At 33.6% G+C, this 24,430-nt stretch overlaps 1 protein-coding gene across 2 annotated transcripts in view; it reads right to left on the reverse strand.

The window, feature by feature from the left end:
• Positions 1-24,430, reverse strand: part of HHIP (hedgehog interacting protein) — a 92,847-nt gene that overhangs the window by 42,696 nt on the left and 25,721 nt on the right. For both annotated transcript variants that reach the window (XM_087963082.1, XM_026668643.2), the window contains exons 3-4: positions 16,043-16,199; positions 11,966-12,167 (exon numbers count right to left, since the gene is read on the reverse strand). In XM_087963082.1, coding sequence (XP_087819208.1) covers positions 11,966-12,167; positions 16,043-16,199 — 359 coding nt within the window. The remainder of the gene's footprint in view (positions 1-11,965; positions 12,168-16,042; positions 16,200-24,430) is intronic.

The following is a 24,430-nucleotide window of genomic DNA, read 5'->3' on the forward strand; positions in this document are numbered from 1 at the left end:
AGAAACTTTCTGACAGTGAGAACAATCAACCAATGGAACACGTTGCCCTCAGAAGTTGTGGGAGCGTCATCACTTGAGACTTTCAAGAAGAGATTGGACTGCCATTTGTCAGAAATGGTGTAGGGTCTCCTGCTTGGGCGGGAGGTTGGACTAGATGACCTACAAGGTCCCTTCCAACTCTGATTATCTGTTATCTGAGATATATATATGCAATTATATAAACTGCCTTCGAAACAAAGATAAAAGTTTTTAAATTAGCAATCATATTAACAGTGGTTGACAGAAAATGTAGCAAACATCCACAACCCTACTCTGCATCTGCTAGTTGTACACAAGCTGGAAAAATAAGAAGTCAATTTTAAAATAATTATTGGCATTCTTGGGAAAGAAAAACAGTAGTTGCTGGAGGCAAAAAAAAATAAGTGGGAAAGATATGCTCTTGCAAAGTTTTGCTGTTTGTTTTCTCCAGAAGAAAAAGATGGGACTTTATAATGGGCTATAAGGATCTGTTTCCAGCTAAACTGTGAGCAGAGATAATTTGAGTCTCTAACAAATCCAAACTTATGCTGTGAGATGTCTACCTACACATACCCTTGGTCCTTGGAACGAATATAGGCCTTATATTCTTAGAGAATAAAATGCTAGGTGGTTACAGCCCAGAGTTTTATTTGGAAGTGAAATTGCCTGTCTCCCAAAGTACAAAGACAATCTGGATTGGTAAAAAGCATTCAGGGAAGATGGTTGAGGATTTGATGGAAAGCAACACTGCTAATTTGCTTTCTAGAAAATGTTTATGATTGCCCACAACTGAGACAGCTATTTTATGAATAGACATTTTGTGAAAGCACCTAAAACAAGCTATGTATATATCCAAAGTGTTTGCTAATGCTTACCTATTCTCCATTCAGAACCATATAGTCCTTTAACATATATCGATACAATAATTAATATAGCATAGTAAGTGGCTGTATTCTGAATATCCAGGAAATAGTCCTGAAAAGATACTGTATAAATCTCTCTATATACAGTATAATTATTGCTATTACATAGAACATATAAACTAGCAAACAGCATTAGAAGGCAATTATACTAATAGATGTGACTGAACATCGAGTGTGGCTTGTTGGCCATATCTAATATATGCTTAAACACCAGCATCCAAGAATTGCATTATGTTGTATACCTTTTTTAGGAAAGAGAAAACAAGGCCGACCTTGGAAAACTTGGCGCCAAACATTTATTGAAGACCTTAAGATTATTAATGTCCCTTGGGATGATGCCAAAGATGCTGCAAATGATCAAAACCAGTGAAAAACACTTGCTACCCAATGTGTTTTGCACATGAACTAATGATGATGATGATGATGATGATGATGATACTAATAAATCAAGAAATAGAAAGCAAGTGAATACATTTGAAAGATCAAAGCAAATAATTTGGAAAATAAAGCTATGACTTAAAATTTTGCACCCTTAATAATATTCTACCTGAACTATATACATTCAGCTATACTATGAAATGAAATAATAGTTTCATATGTTTAAACAGATATCTACCTTAATTGTTATAAAAGTAAATCATGGGATATTGCTCTGAATGGCTAGAATGGCAAATAGCCAAAAGGCACAAAACTCTTCATATCTGTGTTTTGGCTTCCATAAACTCATCTACATAAATATTTTACTCTTAAATACAGCTTTCATACAAGATGGGGTATCAGTTTGCTGAACATCCATGAGGGAAGGAACTGTAGTGATAAGTAATGGCAGAAACATGTTTGAAGTATCAACCATATTTCTCCATGTTAAATGTCATTTTCTATGTTTCTGTCCACTGTTCTAGCCTAGGTTTTGTTGATTTTATCCCCTTTCCTCTCAAGTATTAACAGTATGTTCTGAATAGCTTCCAAGTTAATTTCAAGGACATCTCTATTCAATCATATATAAGATAGTATGAACTTTCAAATTATATGATTAGGTTTGATCAGTCCAGAAGTTTTGCAGCCTTCAACTATATGCAGACAGAAAGTGCTGCATAATTGTTTGTAACTTGAAAATATTTATTCCATATTACTTAAGAAGGCATACACTTCTTAAGTGGTTTCTTAACCACATTTCTTGTGGTTTCTGATCATCAGAGCCAGTGAGGATAGCTGATGGGCAAATAAGATGGAAATAATATGATAACCATCTGGAAATTTGGTCTGGCATAAAAAAATTGGCTACATAAAATATAATCAACATAAGACCGAATGAAATTAAAACTGGTGCAATGCTGAACATTGCTGAACTAATAGAATGTTTTTACTTCAAACACCAGTCCTTCTGTCCCTTTTTCCAGACTATGAAAAAGTCCTTAAATATGTTTTTCTCTTGGGCCTAATTTAGTGTAGTTTCACAGCAACTTGTTAACAGTCTTGTATGTTTTATATAATCTCTTGGGTGGTTTGCATTTGAAGTTTAAAACTTGTTTACACACACTTTAGAAAACAGCTTAAGTTTACAGTAAAGCAGCTGCTAAAAACTGAAGCTCCACTAATTGCTTCTCTGAACGCCTCTTGCAGTTCGGTTTTAGAAGCAGACAGACTTCCAGGGTTTCAGAAATGGGTATGAAGATGACAGGGTTTGAATTTGGGAGGTTTTGTACTTTGTCACAAAAAGACAGATAGGGCGCTGAATGCAAGATTATAAATTTTACCAATGGCAAGTTATTGTTAATAAAATTGACTATCAGCCAACAATATGGGCTCAGCCTCATGATTCCTAATCACAACACAAACACGCCCTCATAACAAGATTTTGATGTCTCGTCTTCATGGTTGCATTCATTACATGTCCAGCTGAAAGAAGTTAAAGTTGTCTTCAGCTATTTCAGTTTTAAAATAACATTTTCCGTTGTCTACTGATACAATTTTTGTGATGAACACATTATTGTATACTTAATATACTGTAGTTGATGATATGGTCAATGATATCAGCCCATATCCTATTGGCTATACTTTCAAGTCTATATTGGTGTAGCATGCAGGAGAAACAGATACATGGCTTCCATAAATATTTCTTATGTAGAGAAGTTTAGCATGTTTTAAAAAATGGCACTAGGCCAGTTTTCAAATAAGAATTTAGTACTGTTTTAAAGGCTGAAGGGAAGCTCAGAAAAATAGCCAGATTCTACCAGCTGTGTTTTGCCAATTCTGTCATCAGTGAGCACATTATAAGTTTTCTGCTGCTTCTATTGATAAGGTTACGATTTTTACTGAAGTTATTATTTTGGTGAAGTGGCAGCACCATTTTGCCTACTGCTCTATCACTTGCCTACTTCACAGGCTTTTTCCAGGAAATAATGGCCATGGAAATTGACTGCCAGCAATGCTATTCTCTTTCCCACGTTAGCTCACCGTATGTCAGCTCACAATTTCTATGCCTGTGAGCTGTCAGCCACACTAGCTTTAGAGTAAGACTCTCAGAGCAGCTCTAGATCCTAGTTTGCATTGTTTGTCATACAATTTTCCCTTCATAATGGAAAGCAAGATTGTACCCATTAGATTTATAGGCTGCCTCTCCTCCAAATACAGGTAGATTCAAATCTACTTAGCTCTAGTAACATGGCAACATAATATATGCTCAGACTATGCCTGGGACTAATTCTAAAATTCTCTATGGCCTGTGAAAATCTACCTCACTGAAATTGCTGATTGTTTCAGGTTCTGAGTTTATGTCTACAGTTATTTTAGCTAAGGCCAATGGGTTTCAAAGGGTTGTTTTTAAATTTGTGTGAATAGGGACACAGTACAGCTTTTTCTAATCTTTGGCCACGATAGTTAAGAATTCTGGGAACTCCTGATGTAACAATATCAGATTGGGGAAATGTAATTAACTGCCATATGGAGTAAAATACTTTTTTGGAGGACAGATTTTTAATATCTTAAAAATATTTTTAAAAACTATTTTTAAAACTCTCTTTGCTTCTAGATTTGTCGTGATTATCTATGTGCAAACTTTTGTTGTATAGTGGCTTTTGCATTCTTTGCACAAATAAAACAACAGGCAAATATTCTAGCTGCACTACCTTTTGGTCAGAAATTGCAAATTTGGGCCAAAGTTATTTGTTTTGGAAAGCTATTGTGGGTCTTAGCTGAAATTCCGCTAATTGAAAATATGCCAGAATGCACATCATGTTCACGAAGGAGAAAGATTTCCCTATGATTTTATCAAGTATGAACAGCCATACAAGGAAAAGTAAACACATCTGTGCTAAGCACTACGATGGCTAGCACATTATAAATACCTTAAGAAAGTAAATTCAGAGACCTGATCTTCCTAGATTAGATAAACCTCTGCAATGTCATAACAGACCTCCCTGGTGTTAGAACTAGAAAATGTCTGAATTAATTTAATCACTGAAAGTTTGAGTTTGGTTTGAAGAATAGAAAAAGTCTGCTGTTTCTGACTTTATCAACTTTCTATTATTTATCCTGTCAAGTTAAGCAAGCCGCATAAACATTAGAGGCAGAAACACCATTCGTTTCATCATAACCTTCCATTAGAGCTGTACTACCAGGTTACAATAGAATAAAAAACAAGAAGCCAGTCTATTCTATTAGCTATGTGGGCCAGAAATTTAGGACCCTTGGGAGCCCTAAATGGAAACATCTCAAGGGGAGATGTTTCCATTCCCCCTCCCTGTTCTAAAAAGAAATTAAAAAAAAAAGACTGAGAGTTATAGCCTGGAGTAGTCCAAAACATTTTGTTTCCCGAGTCAGAGTTGATAGCCATCCTTCAAATCATGTTCCAAAGCTGATAGGACAGGCTGATAAATATTCAGGGACGTAAAAAAGCAAACCACACAGCAGACAAACCATTGTTTTCTTCATACCTCACTACCCCAAGGTGCCTTAAGATCTGTTGCTTGAGATATGACCTCCTTCTATCAAATGAAAGATGGTGCTGCATTATGTATCACTAGACATGTCTGCATTTATTGGTTTGCTTTCTCACACATCTTTTCTATTTTTTTTCTTTTTATTGTAAGCCTAAAGGTAAACTAAACCAAAAAGTAACAAGAATAAGGCAATAGGAAAAAACCCCAATACTGTTTCTGTGAAAACTATGTGGATTCTTATCTTAGCATCAGAAGCTGTGTTTGACCAGAGCCTATATCTTTCTAATGCTTGTCCATTCATCTTCTTGTGTATCCATAGCAGCAGAGGAGCTGCTGACTCCTATCCCACCTAAATGATGACTAATGGTAATCACTCTACATACACTCTACCCACATCCAGCTTCTTCCAGGATTCATACAAGCAAAGAATCACACAAATAGGATACTAAGTGCCACAATACACTCTTTTCTACTCTTTACTATCTTGGCAAGAAAAATGGAAAATTCTGTCTCTCCTTTTGTACATAAGACTTTTAATTGTTTTAAAGTGAAAAAAATTAGCATAGGGTTAATAAGCACGTCCAGATTTAAAAGGGCTAAAGACATAATAAAAATCTGTTTGAAAAATACTGATTTACTGTAATTCCACTGTTTACTTAAGAATAAAACTAGTCAGTCAATAATACATACTCCCTAGTAAGTGTCCTTAAAATTTCCATTATAATTATATAAATAAAAACAATAAAAGCATTATCATATGAAATAAAACTACATACTTCTAATTTCTATAGTATATGTTCAAAATGGAGAAAGAAAAGATTATAGTAAAAGAGACTAGAAGATATTTTAAGTATAACTATTCGTGTTTACTAGTATAGTGCAGGATCTCCAGTGGGTTGGATGAGAGTCACATTTTTTAAAGAGGAAGTTGTTAAATACATTGAGGAAATGCTGTGGTTAAGTCTCATAATCCCAATTTTTTGGATTTAAATTGTTGGTGGTTACTCCTGCTAGAGGATGCCATGATGTGGCTATTAGAATTGTCTTCTGTCCTCCTTCCCTCTTTCTTTCCCTTTCTTTAATTATACATATTTTAAATGACATGTCATTTACTTGGTTTTGAGATTTTTTCTGACTAAAAAATTCCTCTGCCTACAACAAATTACATATCAGAAGAAGATATTCTGAACACTTCTTAAATAGCTGAATGTCAAAATTGAGTTGTACATATAACAAAACAGAAACATAGATTATCTAACACTGTGTGTGGGATGCAGCTCTAATTCATACAGTGCACAGAAAAGAAACTGGCAGTCTTGATCATACTACACACATCTCCATAATAACAGGTTATAAAGCATACAATTTCAAGAACACCCACAAAGAAAACTACACTTTCCATACAGAGACTTGTTTTGGACTAAGCTCAGTTCATTGGTACCAGGGGATTCTTCTTGAGGAAACACAGGACATTAAACCTACACATGTGCATGTAAAATGATAAAGAATTATCATCATTCTTCCTGGACATTCTTCTAGTCCAAGACACTGGGCCCAAAATCAACATTCTATAATCTTTAGCATAAACATACTGCCCACGTGTCATCAAAGTGTTCTACATACAGTAGCATTCATTGGTTATCTTCTTCTGATTTATAGATTTCTATAAAGCTCAAGATATATTATTTAAAGCTAAAAGCATTATGTTTTTAGCTTATTCAAACCTAGTTTATGAACTTTATGACATGTACTTTTTATATTTTGACATGTCTTTTTATATTTCACATCTGTTGTTTTCACATTTGCTGTTTTTACCCGATTGTTGTGCAGCCCATAGTAGCTGTTGTGAGCTAGGTGGAAATATAAATTTATTAATAAATACTTATTTCTGATCTTTAAGAAAATGGATGATGACATTGGTAACTTCATTATTATTACTATTAGGCAAATATATATTGTTTATTTTTATTTTTAAAATAAATATTAAGGATTATATTTGAAATAATTGAAATGAAATAAAAAGATGTTTAGATTGAGATTAATGAAAGAATTTAGAATTAAACTTTATTATTATTTATTAGGCAAATACATATTGTTTATCTTTATGTTTAAAAACAAATACTAAAGGATTATATTTGAAATAATTGAAATGAAACAAAATTGATTGAGATTAATGAAAGAGGCTAGAATTAATGTGTTTGTTTATCTCCTTACTGAAAATTTGGAATGGAAAAGGTAATAATAGAATTAAGTATGCATATATCAATGTATAATTTCTGTCATATTCGTATGTAAAGATGATGACCCGGAAATATGTTGTCCACTAAAAAGAGATTTTTGTTTTTAATGTGAAAAACTGAATAAAGTCTGTTTAAAAAAAAGAAAAAAGAAAATGGATGATTAAAAAATTCAGTCATTTTCTAAAAGTCGGTAAGAAAGGAACAATGCAATATGATATACTGTCATACTGATTACCGGTAACTGAATTCAGAAAATAGACATAACTTGATACATGTTACTCCTTATTTTGTATATGCACATTCTTTCAGCAATTATTGTATTTGTGAACAGAATATGAATTTTATCAAATTCAAGGGATGAAATGCTCAACAAGTAAGTAGCTTAAAGTATACCTGCAATTCTATTTTTTTGTAATTGCTATTTTAATTTTGGTTTAGATGAGACTATGAATTGTAAAACACTTAATATCTATGCTATATTTTGCATTGTTGTCTGAACAGATCAGCTTTGGATCATATGTATAATATAGAAATGCAGTAAACTCTGTCTTGGTGATAAGAAAACTACTGACACAATAGTTTGTCCTGTCTGGGATCCTATTTTTCCATATATTTTTTTAAAATGCATATTATGTAAGTTACTTAGTTACTTCACCCAGTGCTTAAGTCTGTTGTCTCAAGATCTTAGACGATCAATTAGAGAAGATGGCAAGGCATCCCTTTGTTTTAAAATATAAAAGAGTCACAAATTCCTACATTGTTAAAAAAAAAGAATAATTCAAGTATTTAAAAGGCCGCCTTAAAAAAAAAAAAAGCTAAATACTTATAACATTGTGAAGTTTCAACTTTGAACTGCTGTTGGTTCCCTAAACAATTCTAATTACTTCCAGAATTTACAGGTACTGTGACTTTAGAAAGTCACTTGTGTATTTAATGTCTTCTGTTTCAATTTATTTTATTTATTTATTTGATTTGCCAATTGTTTACAAGATAATAAGTATAAGTGTATACATAGTTGTGAATACATGAAATGGGTACATATAAGAAAAATAAAAGAAGAATAAGAGAAACAATAGGACAGGGACGGTAGGCACGTTGGTGCGCTTATGCACGCCCCCTACAGACCTCTTAGGAAAGGGGTGAGGTCAATAGTAGACAGTCTAAGGTTAAAGTTTTTGGGGTTTGGGGAAGAAACTACAGAGTCGGGTAGAGTATTCCAGACATTGACCACTCTATTGCTGAAGTCGTATTTCCTGCAATCAAGTTTGGTGCGGTTAACTTTGAGTTTGTATCTATTGTGTGCTCTTGTGTTGTTATGGTTGAAGCTGAAGTATTCATTGACAGGTAGGACATTGCAATGTATGATTTTATATACCATGCTTAAATCAGACCGAAGACGGCGTAATTCAAGGTTTTCTAGTTCTAGAATTTCAAGTCTGGTGGCATAAGGTATTCTACAATGAGTAGAGGAGTGGAGAACTCTTCTTGTGAAATATTTCTGGACTTTCTCAATTGTGCTAATATCAGATACGTAATGTGGGTTCCAGACTGATGAACTGTATTCGAGTATTGGTCTAGCAAATGTTTTGTATGCTCTGGTTAGTAGTGTGATATTACCAGAGAAAAAGCTACGTAGGATTAGGTTAACAACTCTTAATGCCTTTTTGGCTATGTAGTTGCAGTGGGCTCTAGCACTTAGATCATTAGAGGTGAGTATTCCAAGGTCCTTTACAGAGCTTGGGTCATCAACAAGATCTTGACTATTCACCTTGTATTTTATTTTCTGATTTTTTTTGCCAATATGTAAGACAGAGCATTTATTTGTTGAGATTTGAAGTTGCCATTTGTTTGACCATTCTGATACATAGTCAAGATCTTTTTGTAGGGTAGCAGTATTGTCTGTGGTATTGAACAGCTTTACATCATCAGCGAAAAGAACGCAATTGCTCTTAATATGATCACAGAGGTCATTTATGTAGAGTATGAAGAGAGTTGGTCCTAGAACACTGCCTTGGGGGACACCACTATTGACAGGTACAGAATTTGATAGGACGCTCCCAATTTTGACCATTTGTTGTCTGTTTGCCAGGAATGCTTCTATCCAGTTATTCAGTTGTCCAGAGATACCATAGGATAATCATACTTAGGCTAATCATACTTAGCACTGTACTAAATGATAGTTATGGAGTTGTTCTTAGGAAGTTTTGATCGTCTTAGAATGATCTGATAACAAAATCTTAAGAGAAGAACAGAAATATGACACAAATTAACCATGGACTCTGCATACATGATCTTCCATACAAGAAGCATGTATGAAGTTTCTATTGGAGATAATAAGTAGCTACGTTATTACATTATTGAAAGCCATCACTAGAAAGGGGAAATGACTTTTATTATGACCTAGTAGGGAAGAAAGGATTGACTTTCTATTAATTTTTTATTGCATATTTCCATTTCAGGCATGATAATTGATTCTTCTGGGATCCATTTATAAATACTTAGTGTATGCCTGTGTGACAAATACACAGTTCAAGGGCGGGTGCACATTTTAAACATGTAATAGAATGTGCACACATGATAGGACCTATCAATGATACCTGAGAGAAGCCCATTATATGGAATGTTTTAGAGATATTAAAGCTAGTATAGCTTTATCTTGTCTAATTATTATTATATACAAGATACTAATATAGCTAGTATCTTGTCTAATGATTACTAGATTCATTCAGTCAGCAATAAAATTAAGATAGTGCTGTATGTATGAAATGTGAGTAAATGAAAAAAAAATTACATTTTCTTTATTAAAAATATTTATTGAAGTGCAATATTGTCACTTTAATAAACATATTTTACTGATTTAATCTGGAACTGTAGATATACCCAATGTATAGATATATGTAATTTACAAGGACAAAGAGAAAAAAATGTCTTTAATATATTGGTGATTTTTTTTGCTTTTATCAATAAACTACAATAAATAAATTGTGGCAAACTATTCAGAAGAACAAAGAATTATATAGAAATATTATGTTGGCTTGTTAAAAAAAAGATCGAAGTCACTTTGTGTAACTGACTTCACTGTGGCATTCAGCTGTAGAAAGAAACAAAGAAGCAGATGTAGCTCAAGATTTAGGGAAATTTTCTATTAAAATTTAAGCCATTCCGACATGTAAAAACAATTCATAGCTTGGAGCGGTGCTTAAGGTGGCTGAGGTCAAGGAGTCTAGCCCATATATTCTTAACAGTCTCTCTTCTGTATCACTCATTTCCCTGACATATGTTTTCCCTTTCATGGAGGTTCTCTCTAATTCTCCTTGGATGATTTATGCTTTCATTATGATTAAAATACTATTATCATTTTTAAATGGTTGATTTCAATACAATATCATAGCTTCCTCCCACCAGATGGGAGGAAGCTATGATTATTTCCCCATAATTCCAAGTGGCATGGCTTGTCACTAGCAATGCTACCTGGACATTAGGACAGTTGTAATCCAATGCATCTGGAGGATACTTTATGTGACAATATGATTATGATACAATCACTTTGTCAGTTTCCATGGCATGTATTTTTTTCAGTATTTGACTATTCAAACTGCCTAAGGCGGAAAGGTTAACTAGTCTTATAACAAATTGTTTTCATAGATCTTATCAACTTCTATATTCTTTCATAATTACTTTTAACAAAGTAGCCTACAATTAAATGACATTTCAAGTTTAATCACAAAAACCTAATGATGATCATTCAAAACAATCACATTCATAAACCTTTTATTAAAAACAAAGTCAGGGAATCAAGCTTAAGGAACATACAATTTATAATATACTAAAATGCCAGCTCTTGACTCAGATTAATAAACAGGTATATAAATAAGATGAGACTGAAGTTACTAATCTGAATACAGATTTTTATCTCAATTTTAATCTCAGTATTTTAATACCATGCTGTTTTAAACAGATCTAGACTTTAAATAGCTAATATATGTGATAGTACTTTCAGGTAATACCTTTTTGATGCAATCATGTAAAAATAATCCGAGAATTATAAAATATACAATTGCTTTATGTTAACCCTAACACAGCACATATCTTTTCATGAATTTTCTTTAGTCACTAAACCATTCCATTGTTAATACATATACTGAAGTAAAATAGGGTCACTTAGCTATTCTGTTTTCAGTTAACATCATTTAATAAAAAACATTCCATTTATTTTAATGAAGGTTTCCAATTTCATAGGTAAAGATCTTAATTTTGAAAACAAAAATAGGTTTTTTCTAAAGGAATATGTTGTGACACATACAATCAAAATTAAGGAGGAAAAGGACTGTTTCAGTATGTAAATTATAGTGGCGAATTTGATTTTAATATAAGCGAAGACTTATCCTTTTAAATAGTTGATGCAGTGAGAGCTCCTCCTTCTGTATATAACAGCATTTGATAACAGGCAAGGTGAATCTATATCATAGAAATAATTTATAAAGAGCAGCCATTTTAATTGAGAAGGAAAATGATCTGGTTCTAAACTGCATAACTATATCAAATTTATAGCTGTACACTCAAAGAAAATTGAATACTTTACTTGGAAAGTCTGCTCAGTAACTGTTGACTGAGTAGCTGAGTTCAAACTATGGTTGGATCTTAATCATGATTAATGCACATTAGGCTGAAGCCATTTGTTTCTACTAACTTAAATGAAAACCTCATTTTAACAGATTTATGATCTGTTTTATTATTTACTTTCTAGTTAAAATTAAACAAAATTGGAAATAGTACAAAATTTAACACAAAATTAGACTTAAAAGAAATGAAGTTCCTAATGGTAAATAAAAGGAATTCCAACCTTTATTCCACTTTGAACAACTTTGTGTATGTTCAGAAATGGTTCTTTAACTATATCTCCTTCAGGTGTCAATATTTTCACATATCCTTCCTTCTCAAGGATGAAAAGACGGTGTGATCCATCCCCAGAATGTACTGCTCCAACAGGTTGCCTGAAACCACTTACAACTTCATGGAGGCAAAAGCAGTTGTGTTTATGTTTCCTAAAACAAACAAATAAGAAAATTATTTTAATTTTCATCTTTAATAGCAAAAAATACAAAATGTGACATACTGGTGGCATTTATTTAATATGATATATTTCAATTTCAAGATAAAGTAACTTTCACTTTAAAAAAAACAGCTAATTTAACTGATGATTGGCCTTTCTTTTATAAGCTAGTTTTTTGGTTAACTGTCTACAACAAAGGTTCCAATCCCCAGGCTATGGTCCACTACTGGGCCTTGGCCCATTCGGAACTAGGTTGCGTGAGTGATGGGCGCTCACATACAAAGTTCCATTTCCTGCCACTCATACAGAACCATCCCCTCTCCCCTCTCCCGGGCTGGGCCACCAAGCCAGAAAGGTTGGAGACCACTGGTCTACAATATTAGTTGATGTTTCATCCATGGGAATTTACACCAAGACATGGAAATAATATCATTTGATTGGACCCAGGAAGTAGACTTTCTCTGTCATGGTGCCTGCCCCTAGAACAGCATCAACCCAAAGAATGGTACAGCCCATACTGTGACTGTATTGAAAAGGTCTTTAAAACTTGGGTTTTCCCCAACAATTGAGTTGGAGCGAGATGCAAGACTTTTGCATGCTTGGACATATTCATCTGAATATTTTTTTTTTAATTTTCTAGGCATGCATTGTTCTTTTCTTTGTTATATTGTTTCTTGTTCTGTCATAAGTTGCCCAGAATTTTGATGATGTTGGGTGGCCTTAGAAATTTGACAAATTAATAATAAATATTTATTAATTGTTTGGAGATTAACTAGTTACTCTCAGAGCCTGATTTTTTCCACATAAAGAAACAACAAACAAAACTAGAAGAAGAGATGGTAGAAAAAGAGAGCACCTGATACAGATAGAAAGGGTACATAATATTGAAGGTTTGAAGAAAAATTAGATGGACCTGGAAATAATGACTTGGGAAAGTGGCAATATGACTCTTCCAAGAGAATATACTACCTGCTCAAAAAAGTCTTTTGGATTCCATTGATTTTTGCTTGTGTATTTATTTCCTAAACTTTTTGTCCAGAAATTTTCTCACAGTACAGAAGTTAGAAATATATTACTTTAAATTAGGGGGGGGGAGGGGAATATTTATTCTGCATAAAATAAATGGTTCCTTTGATAATTTTACTTAAAGATATATGGTTTCCTGTCTGCTCTTCTCTTCTGGAACCAGATACACTCCAGCAAAAGTCACTCAGAAAGGTTGGGATGATCTCCTGAATAGTGTGTAATGTTAATTCCCTATTCTCCATATGTCTCAACCCACATTGTTCAGGAACGTTTACTTACCCTCCAAAAAGAAATGAGCAATAGTTTGCATAAGTAATCTAATTGATTTTAGAATCCAAATTAATTATTTCAAAACTTGATATCATATAATTCATTTTAAATTCCATGTTAAGGTAACATGAAAAGATCTGCAATGATCACAAAAATATTACAATTTATATAAAAAACTTTATTGAAATATTTAAAAAACCTGATTGTGGCAAAACTACTGATCTATTTACTTGTTTCTGTGCAATTCTAATTTTCTTTAAGGGATTTGGTCAGTACACACACAGAAATGCTTCTTTCATAACGAATAATCCTGATAAATTGGACTGACTACATATGACTGATCCAAGTAGGTGTCGATGATTCTAATCCAACACCTTACTCACACTAGCTCTCTTTCTCGACTGACATTTATTTATACTGAAACTTTGTTTATTACATGGGGAGTAGTTTAGGTGTTGGAAGCAATGTTCGCAGAGGTTCATGGGGTGACTGCCCAGCAGTTTCTACCCAATCTATCTCCTAGGGTTGTTAGAGGATCTTTCTTATGGTCACTGACTATCACTTTTATACGGCTTATAAGAAGTATAGGATCCATGTTAAAATTCATACAGGTTTGATAAGAGTAATAAAAATAACAGTAAATAAAATATTCAGACTATTAAATTCTTCACAGTACTAAATATTTCTAATAAATATTAGAAAAATACTAATAATCTAAATACTTAAAAGTAATTGATTAACATAGGAATATATTTTTCTGTCTAGAGCAATAGCAGCTGAAAAAAATGTGAGTATTCTGGGGATTTTAAGGTAATCCTGTGAAAAAGTAAAGTTAGGAGGGCACAGACAGACTGATACAGAAAAAACATTGAAGGGACATGTAGGCTAGATTATCACTTTCCTACAACTCTTGGGGGCAAGTTAACTCTGCAAAAAGTCTATTATTTTAACTTTGCTATAATATCACATTAAAGGCATTCAAACAGACTAAGGAAAGGGCTCTACAGTGTCTTGGACTGGTCATACTGAATTTGTAATTTTGTTGGTTTTCGTTTATATCCTACCAGTATTGGTTGCCTAGATTACCAAGTTCTACCTAGAAAGTTACGTCAAACACATGCTACCAAAATGTTTTTCTAGTTTTTGATAGCCTCATGGACCAAAATGCTTTACATAGAAATTATACTGATATAGATCATTCTGAATGTTGGTTGTACAGAAAGAAGAAAAGTGTAGAATTGTAGAAGAATTGAAAGAAGAAAAGATGTAGACTTGCTGGAAATGTAAACCTGGAATAAGAAATAGAGAAGGTATATGGTGACCCTAGATTACAGTGTGACCATTCCAGGTTCTAAATGAAATGTGGGTTGTTTTTTTAACATGTCTTGAAATAGTGCTCTAAGGCAGGGGTAGGGAAACTTGGCTCTTTTATCACTTATGGACTTCAACTCCCAGAATTCCTGAGTGAGCCATAAAAGGTTCCCCATCCCTGGCCTACTGGTTTTTCAGTTGTGGGTGAAATCAATTTTTGACTTGAATGGGACTGTTTAATATACAAATGTAGGACATATAAAAATATGTAGGACATATAAAGAATATGCAGGATATATAAAGAATATGTCCTACATTTGTATATTAAACAGTCCCATTCAAGTCAAAAATTGATTTCCCCTCAACTGAAAAACCAGTAGGCCAGGGATGGGGAACCTTTTATGGCTCACTCAGGAATTCTGGGAGTTGAAGTCCATAAGTGATAAAAGAGCCACGTTTCCCTACCCCTGCTCTAAGGTAATCAGGACTAGATAATATCTCAGTACCTGAGAGTTATACCATGTTTGGCAAATAGACCTGGCTTTAAAGGTTTTATACTTGAACTCATAGGGGTTCTTTTTATATGAAAAAATCTACTGTTGTCCTGTTAAAATGTTAACATTAATTTACAAAGCATAATATAGACATCAGAAATAAAACTGGGATAAAAGAGTCTGGCATAAATTTATAGAAATCTTAACTGGACCACTGTTGGATATTTTGTAACCTCATACAATGAGACTCTCATTGCTAAAAACACTGCTTGAATTTCTCATTAATTTCCAATGACAGTATAAGAAGCAACTTTTTTTAATTGCACTACATTTAAATGCTATCATTCCATTTTTAATCATAAATGATTGTATTGCCATATGGAGTTTGTGAAATCAGGCAGATTATGAATAATGCAAATAAAATATAAAAATTAAAAATATGAAAATATTGAGTAGAAAGAATAATCAGGAAAGCAAGTGTTTTTTTCAGCAAATCAGAAAAATATTAACATGTAACTTTGATAAGATTTCAGATAAGACACCTGCAATATATTTGATATAACAATTTTATGAATCATTAGTAAAGTATGCATTATGCAAGAATTCAGTACTTTAAAGAACAGTTTGTTTGTTTTTGCCAAAGCTGGAGTAATCAACATCTGGATGACATAGCTAGAGAACATAAGCAGAAACTGACTCAACACATTATCAAGTTATAAAGATTTGTCAGGCTTTCTGAATTAAAAAAATATTTATCTTTAGAAACCTGCTTAAATCTTCTCCTTTGCCATATTCTTCTATTTGATCCAAATAGTTAGAAGATGGTCCTCGAACTTGTTTTCTTGGAAAATCTGGAAAGCAGAAACCATCATCTTTTCTTGCATAGTAGAAACAAAAGTCATCAGCAGTAATTTGGAGCAAACCTTTGAAAAGGAAAGAAGAAATGTTTAGCAAATTAGTTGTATTATTTTCTATTTAGACTTTTCTACAAAGGAATGTATCAAAACATTTCACTAGATATCATTCTAGTTCACACATAATGCTGAACCATAATGTTAACCAAATTAGTACGACAAGTTAATATGAAATGAAAATCCATAAATTATGTACGATAGAACAGAGCAGAACTACTTGCACAAATTAAAAGGAATTGTAATTTAGCATTATGTGTGAAGTCCTTGGTGCCCTCTGAGCTTAGTTGTTTTCTTGCAGATTACCAAGGACTCCACAGTTCATTCCTGAGTAACATATATTCTCTTAAATTGGTATATATTATGTATGAACTAGGCCACTGAATAATTTTGATATGTTATTTCTTAAAATACAGATGTTCTTCCCAAGAATGTACATAAGCATACTCTTTTTATGTTATAGAAAAAAAATAATTTAGGCAAATAAGACCAAGAAAAGGTTTATTAGCATTTGAATTTCTGCAGCACAATTTATATAAAAAAACCTCTTGAGAAATAGCAATTACCAAAAAGTTCCCATCTGACAAGTACCATTAATATCAGAATCTATGGACAGAAGCTTTACAATAATATTGAATATAGACATCATATTTATAAATGTTACATTACATAATACAGATTTTGGTTCATTTTTGTAGTCTACAATTATTTCATAAGGGAATTTTTCATCAATATTTTTCATCAATATACAGGTAGGCTTCATTTTATGAGTGTTTGTTTAACAATGATTGAAAGTTACAGTAATCTCAGAAAAAGCGACTTATTACCCATAATTGAGGTTACAATTGAAGTCAAACCACCCTAATGGTCATGTGACTGCAATTTGGGTATTTGGCAACTGGCTTGCATTCACAATGGTTGGCGTGGTGGCATAAACATGATTTGTGATCTTCCCAGCCCAGTCAATTGGAGAAGCCAGATTTACTTAACAATTGTGTGTTTCACTTAATGAACATGTGATTCACTTAACAACTACAGTGAATCACCTAATGGCAATGATAAAAATTTTCATAAAATCAGGCTTGGTCATGTAATGATTTGCTTAATGACCACCTTGCTTAGTGACTGAAATTTCAGTCTATCTATATCCAGAGCCTAGAAATAGCATTCGTATCTTCACAATGCATGAACGCCGAAAATAACTCAGAAACCCAAACATCAGTAAAGACTAAGAAATAACATTAATCTTCTCCATTGGGTTCTTAAGTTATTCTATTGGAAGAATATTTATTTCTTATGATCTTATGATCTTTTACAGTAATTGCAGTTCACCTTACTGGTCTTTAAGATTAAAAACATGGCTGCTTCCTAGTCTTCAGTTAGGGTGATTGGTGTAGCCTTTTGTCTATCTCTTGTTGGGACAGGTGGGAAGAAACAGTTGTTTCCTTCAAATGATTATATTTTCAAATTTTACTTTTACTGTCTTACCCTTTTTATATATTGGTCACTCAGTGTCTCTGAAGTTGGATAGCCTTGAAATTTGAAGTAAAAAAAAAAAAACCTTTGTCTTATTTCACTGACTCTTCTGTGAATTCTAGAATGATCCCAGTGTGAGTATATGTCTTATTCCGAACACAACAAAGAAAAAAAGTTAGGTATGTAAAGAAAAAGTTGTGGTAGAAGATGTTGGATATAAACAGTTCCAGCTTTTGCTTAGTTGCTTTTACTTAATTTAATTCACAGCATGCATGTCACTCTAAAAATTCTAAAATGTTTCGAAGGAAAAATAGGTAACTTTAATTAAAAATAAACACCTGCCAAATATTTAAATATATTATTTGTTACACATTGTTTTTTATTCTTGATGAATTTAATAATATTATATAAATATCACATCATTGATCAATAATAAGTGATTAGAAATCATGCCAAACTCTCAGATTTAGGAGCAGCAATCAAACACTCTACAGTTCTTATTATTTATACATGTTTTCCAGACAACCGTCAACAGAAATATTCTTAAAGATGCAGTCCGTGTGGTTCTGAAGAACAACTGACCAGATGGAATGAAGCCATCTATCTTTCCAGTTTGCTGAATTTACAACTTTCTTACAATGTATTTAGGTTATCAAAATCAAAAATAAGAATAAAATGTCCTTGAAAATTAAGCTACATTCTTAAAATTCTTTAACTGCTTTTATGCTGGAGTTTATTTTTAAACATGTTCCAAAGTCGTAATTGCAATAGATGTTTTACAAATGTATTATGAAGACCATCAATTTCCATGAAAATGATTTGGGAACCGATTCTCTAATTGTAAAACTAATAAATACATTTTTCATAGCAGCATATAATACCTACACAACCTGTATGAAAAACTGTTCTGTTTCTGTGAATTATATTGATACAAATTACACACATATTTCTCTAAAGTATGTGATCAAATGATTTATCTTTTGTTCAGAGAAAAAATAATCAGCCCAAAACTAAATCATTCGTGGAGGTCTTCAATCTTATGCTTTGTATACTCGGTACAATTTCTGAGTATACAACATGTCTATCAATCTATCTAATATATTCAATCCACTCTACATTGCCCAAACGAATGTATGAGGAATTATAATTTTAGAAAAATAAAACAATTATTTATTTACCAATAAACAATATTCATGGATAATGCATTAATGGGAGAATCTGAAATAAAATAATTTAAAAATGTCTTTGTGGACTACTTAACGATAGCAAATATCTACAAACACATAGGCTGCAGGAACATTTGTCTTCTATGACAAAAATATATATGCCTGCACGGTTTGATATAACCTGTAACAATTAAAGCCAGAACTACTGCTGCAACCCATTTGTCTCATCCTAGTTTTCTCTGTCTCATTCTGTCATTCCTATTCTTTTTTCCCTGCCTCTCCTTTTAGAAGATAAAATTATTCTTGCCAAAGGGCTGATCTCATTGATTATACAAACCTTTTGAAATTGGGTTGAACGTCCATGAATTTGAACAGAAAATGTAAGTTGCCCTTGCACTACATCAAATTTTATTTCTGGAACCCTCAGTTACATTATTACCGAGTTGTGGTAGCGCAGTGGCTAGAATGCATATTGAAGGCTAACTTTGTTCACAACCAGGAGTTCTACCCTGACTGACTTAAGGTTGACTCAGCCTTCCATCTTTCAAAGGTCAGTAAAATGAGGACCCAGACTGCTGAGGGAAATATGCTGATTCTGTAAACCACTCAGAGAATGCTCAAAAGCACTATGAAGGGCGATATTTGACTTCTGCAAAGCATTTGACTCAGTGGTACATGACAAACTACTATTAAAATTAAATTCTTACGGCATTTCTGGATCCCTTCACAAGTGGATTACTGCCTTCCTGTCAAATAGGCAACAAATAGTAAAAATAGGAAACGCCCTATCAAACCCTGCACCAGTTATCAGTGGCATCCCACAAGGGAGCGTTCTAGGACCCACACTCTTTATACTATATATTAATGACCTTTGTGATCACCTTATTAGCAACTCTGTCCTCTTTGCTGATGATGTAAAACTATTCAACACCACCGTCAATGCTACCGTCCTTCAAAAAGACCTTGATTATTTGTTTGAATGGTCTAACAGTTGGCAACTCCAAATCTCTACCAACAAATGCTCTGTCCTACACATTGGTAAAAAAAAAAAATCTATATACCAAATACAAGCTAGGCGGACATGACCTTGTTGATGACCCTCACTTTGTGAAGGACCTTTGAATTCTAACATTGAATGATCTAAGTGCCAAAGCTCACTGAAACAGTATTGCCAAAAAGGCTTTAAAAGTTGTAAATTTAACTTTACGAAGCTTCTCCTCTGGTAATACTGATTTGCAAAATAGGGCATTCAAAACCTTTGCTAGACCAATACTTGAATTCAGCTCTGCTGTCTGCAATCTGCATTGTATATCAGACATAAATACAATTGAGCGAGTCCAGAAGTATTTTACCAGAAGAGTACTACATTCCTCTGTTCGCAACAGAATAACTTACAGCACCAGACTAGAGATTCTAGGGTTAGATAACCTTGAACTACATGTCTAAGATTAGACTTAAGCATAGTACATAAAATCATATGTTACAATGTCTTATCAGTTAATGAATATTTCAGCTTTAACAACAACACAAGAGCACAGAACAGATATAAACTAAATGTAAACCACTCTAAGCTTGATTGCAGGAAGTACGATTTCAGCAACAGAGTGGTCAATGTCTGGAACTTACTTCCTGATTCTGTTGTCACCTGCTCAAACCCCCACTCTTTTACCCTCAAACTAACCTCTATTGACCTCACCCCATTCCTAAGAGGTCTGTAAGGGGCGTCCATAAGCGCACAATCATGCCTACTGTCCCTGTCCTATTGTCCCCAATTATTAGTTCCTATTTCTTGTATTTAAACTTATGTTTGTTCTATTGTAAGCTCTTGACAAATAAAATAAATAAAAAATAAATATATTAGAATGCATATCAATTGAGAATTCACCAAGAATTAATTAACGCTCCAACTATCACCAATATGTTATAAATACATAGGTTTGGCTTATTCATATGGCTACCCAAATGTTTAGAAAGGTGAAACGTGATACTCATGTCACATAAGTTGGTCTAATAGTAATGTTGGGAAATGGAATATTTTATTCATTACCCCAAAGTGCATGATATAAATTCTACACCATAATAAAAACAAATGTGTTAGCAGACAAAACAGTTCCACTAAGTAAATATTGGAAGTTGGGCACAGCTATTGAAATGAAGCCAAGCAAGATCATGGCTGCTTTAGTTCTTATAAGGGAGAGACCACCAAAAAACAAGCCTGTGGCTAATCACTTTCACTCTTTTGCCAAGAATACTGCACAAATATATCTGTCAAGCTCAACTGAAGATGCCTTTATTTTCTGATTAGTATAATTAAATAGCTATACTACACATTTATGTTTCCCTCACAGAAAGACAGTCAATATCCCTATTGAATAAGCCAGCTATTGAAGCTTCTTTCTCAGTAATCAATACTATGAATCTTGTTAATTCCATCAAAATAAGTATTCAGCTTGTAGGGAGTTTCTTATGGATTTGACATTCTTATCCATAAGATTGCGCTATGGAATAATTGTTAGCTCTGAACATATTTATTGCAACAAACAAACCTGATTACGCTTCTGTAAATGGCTAAATCTCTAAGAGACAATAGAAGTTAAATAAAATGTAACACTATATATATATACTTTCTTATAGAGAGGTTCTATTCTTAAGACAGATATTTTTAAAGTAATTATATTTTACAGTCCAACCATTTTTTAATTCCAGAAATAGAAATCAAATCTCAGAATAGTACTTTGATTAATAAATATATTACTCTACCAAAGAAAACACTTGGTTTGTTTGGTCATGGGTATGCCAATTTGTGTGTGGGGGTCAGTTTATTGAGATAATTCTCTGATCCACTCTTAGAATAGACAGAATTGTTATTGGGGTCTTACTGATATAGAAAACCCAATCCTGGTTGATAGTGTAGCATGCAAAGTTCAGGGTGCTCTGTCCAGCGCTTAAAGCGATATTTTCATCTGGTTCCCTTTCAAGGCAACCTGGGTGGTCATAAAAACCACTTGACATCTTGATGCACTTCAGCAGTTTTACATATACACAAACTCTGTAGGAAAATAAATTTGTCATTTGTCACCACATATGTTGATCTGGGGAGCGACTCCAGCTCCTGTGCAGTTCAGATGCTTCTTTCCCCGTTTTTTCAGCATTTTATTCTTTTTATTCCGCAAAAGCAAATTTTCCCTAAGAATGACTTTTACAGGGAAAAAAGTATATTGCAACTTAAGCAGATCTCTCTCTCTCCTTCCCTCCCTCCCTCTATCTACCTGCTAATTAATATTATACTTATGTATGGAATTGTTATTATTATTAATAATAACCTCTCTTGGAGGCCTGCACCATGAGCCAAATATTTAATCTAATCTGTTATCGCTGCTCAACAGACAGTCTTGGCAACTGTGATGTATTCCGCTTTGCTCTGGACTGGAGAATGCAATAAAGAGTAAGGAACAGCTGGTTTAAGAAAGCCTAAGAAATGTCTCTGTAGTTTAGAAAGACAATAATAATATTTTCATATTTTAACAAGTTTAGATACATGCTAAACCACACTAAAAGCATCTTTTTCAAAATGTTTATTTATGTTAATCAGAGAGGACTACCCCCCAGGTCAAAGTTATGTATCCATGGGACTTCTAACAAATAAAAGTATATAGAGTGTTTATTAAAAGTGTTTCTTAATTTATTTCATACTAGTCTATTCCCCTTTTTTGTTTTTTTTTAAAGCTGCATTTATGTCATAAATGGTTACTGTTTTGTTTAAAATGTGGTAAAACAGTACAACAGTCACTATTCATGCTTTGTAGGTTATGTTCAGATGTAGTATTAAATCAAATATAGAATTATGTGCTCAATAATAGTATTGTTTCAATTGCAGAGCTTGGAAAAGAGGCTGATGTGTATCACAAGACGCATTAGGACTCATACAACCGTCACAGTCTTAATTATAAATTCCTCGATTCCTTCCAAACATTATTAGCAAATTATTATTTTTTGTAGTTTCATCATTCAGCTTTCAATATCCTAAACAATAGTTCCTAGAATTCTCAGCCAACAGAAAGAGATAGAGTACTCCTAAATCCCACTTAGGTTAGAAAAATTAACTGCCCTAAATTCCTCTATAATATGGTCCTGTTGCGATGAACATAGATTTGGATGGAATAAATTCTCTTTTCTGTTTTATAGCGCATGAAGAATCTCATTTACAGTGTTGTGGTCTTTTGTATTTATCAAAAGCCCCTGTTTACCTGATGTGTTTAACAATACCATGGAATTTCTCCAAGAACTATAAATCAGTTGAAAGCTTGACTTAGCCTTCTTGCATCACTACCAAATCATCTCTTTTATAAGGATAAACTTTTGAAATACGTTTACAAGCCATTTAGTATTATAATTCATATTTGCATCCAGATTGTTGTAACATTATAATGTAATCTTTTGGGATAGACTTTGCTGATCAATGTTTGAATGAAACAATCTTTTTTCCTCCTGTTTCATGTTCACTTCTCTTTTCTTCTTCTGCTACCTCAGTTCTTCTATTTCTTCTTTCAAAACATTATCTAAAATCTAAACTTTCTCTTAAACAATATTTTAATTTCAGTATTTAAAAAATCAGTGGTAATCTGAAAATAAATATAAAGGCCAAGTCAAAATCAACCTTAAAATATAAATGCAATACTGACAAAATTATGTCAGTTAGAAACCTTTCAAAATGTTTAAGTTAAAAAAATATTAAAATAATTGAAGGAAGCCATCTGGAATCATCCAGAGGAATTATCATCAGACTGATAACAAATCTTAGTGGTAGATCAGGAGTGTCAAATTCATGGCCAGCAGGCCAGATGTCTCACATGCTGCCCCTGCCAAGTTGAGTGAAGGGGGAAAAGGTCCTGATACGTGACCAAGATGTTAATTAGTTCAGTAGAAACACTGGCCCATAAGAATATAAGCAGGCAATTTCAAAAGGAAAACATCTACAAAATCCATCCAGAAGTGGCTCCATCCACCCTACCCACAAGACTTGAGAGAACAACCAAGTCTTTTAAGATCCTCTTGATCACCATGAATAAGCTATATGGCTCTCAGGACAGCTGCCTTGACAGAGATGGCACATTTCCTAGGTCCTCAGAGGTGGCACTATTTAAAAGGACCACGCCAATTTTCTTGGCTCAATACCAGTTAGGCAGAAACCATGGGAAAGGGACGTTGGTTCTTACCTGATACACTCATTCTCTGGGAGCTGTGACGAGCATCCAGGTCAGGGAAGTGCTTCCATCTGTCGTCCAACAGGCTGAGCCAATTTTCTGAGGACACTCCCACTTGCCCTTGGTCCCCAGTTTAGTGAAGTTGAAGTGTAGAGTACTCCGTTGCCTTCTTCATTGGTTATTGTGCTTGACCAGGACCAGTCCCAGAACCAGATGGCCTTCTGGATGGGGCTGGATGGTTGTCACAGCTGCCAGAGAATGGGAGTATCAGGTAAGAACCAACGCCCCTTTTCCATGGATCTGTTCCAAGCATCCAGGTCAGGGACATACCCAAGCTAGCGTGTCCTTATGGGAGGGTCTCTGTCTGGTTTGGAGTCTCCCTTGCTATGTGAACTCT

This window comes from Notechis scutatus, chromosome 4 (genome assembly GCF_049901735.1).
Source record: "Notechis scutatus isolate UNSWTSFEM ecotype Mainland chromosome 4, rNotScu1.2, whole genome shotgun sequence".
NCBI classification, from domain to species: domain Eukaryota; kingdom Metazoa; phylum Chordata; class Lepidosauria; order Squamata; family Elapidae; genus Notechis; species Notechis scutatus.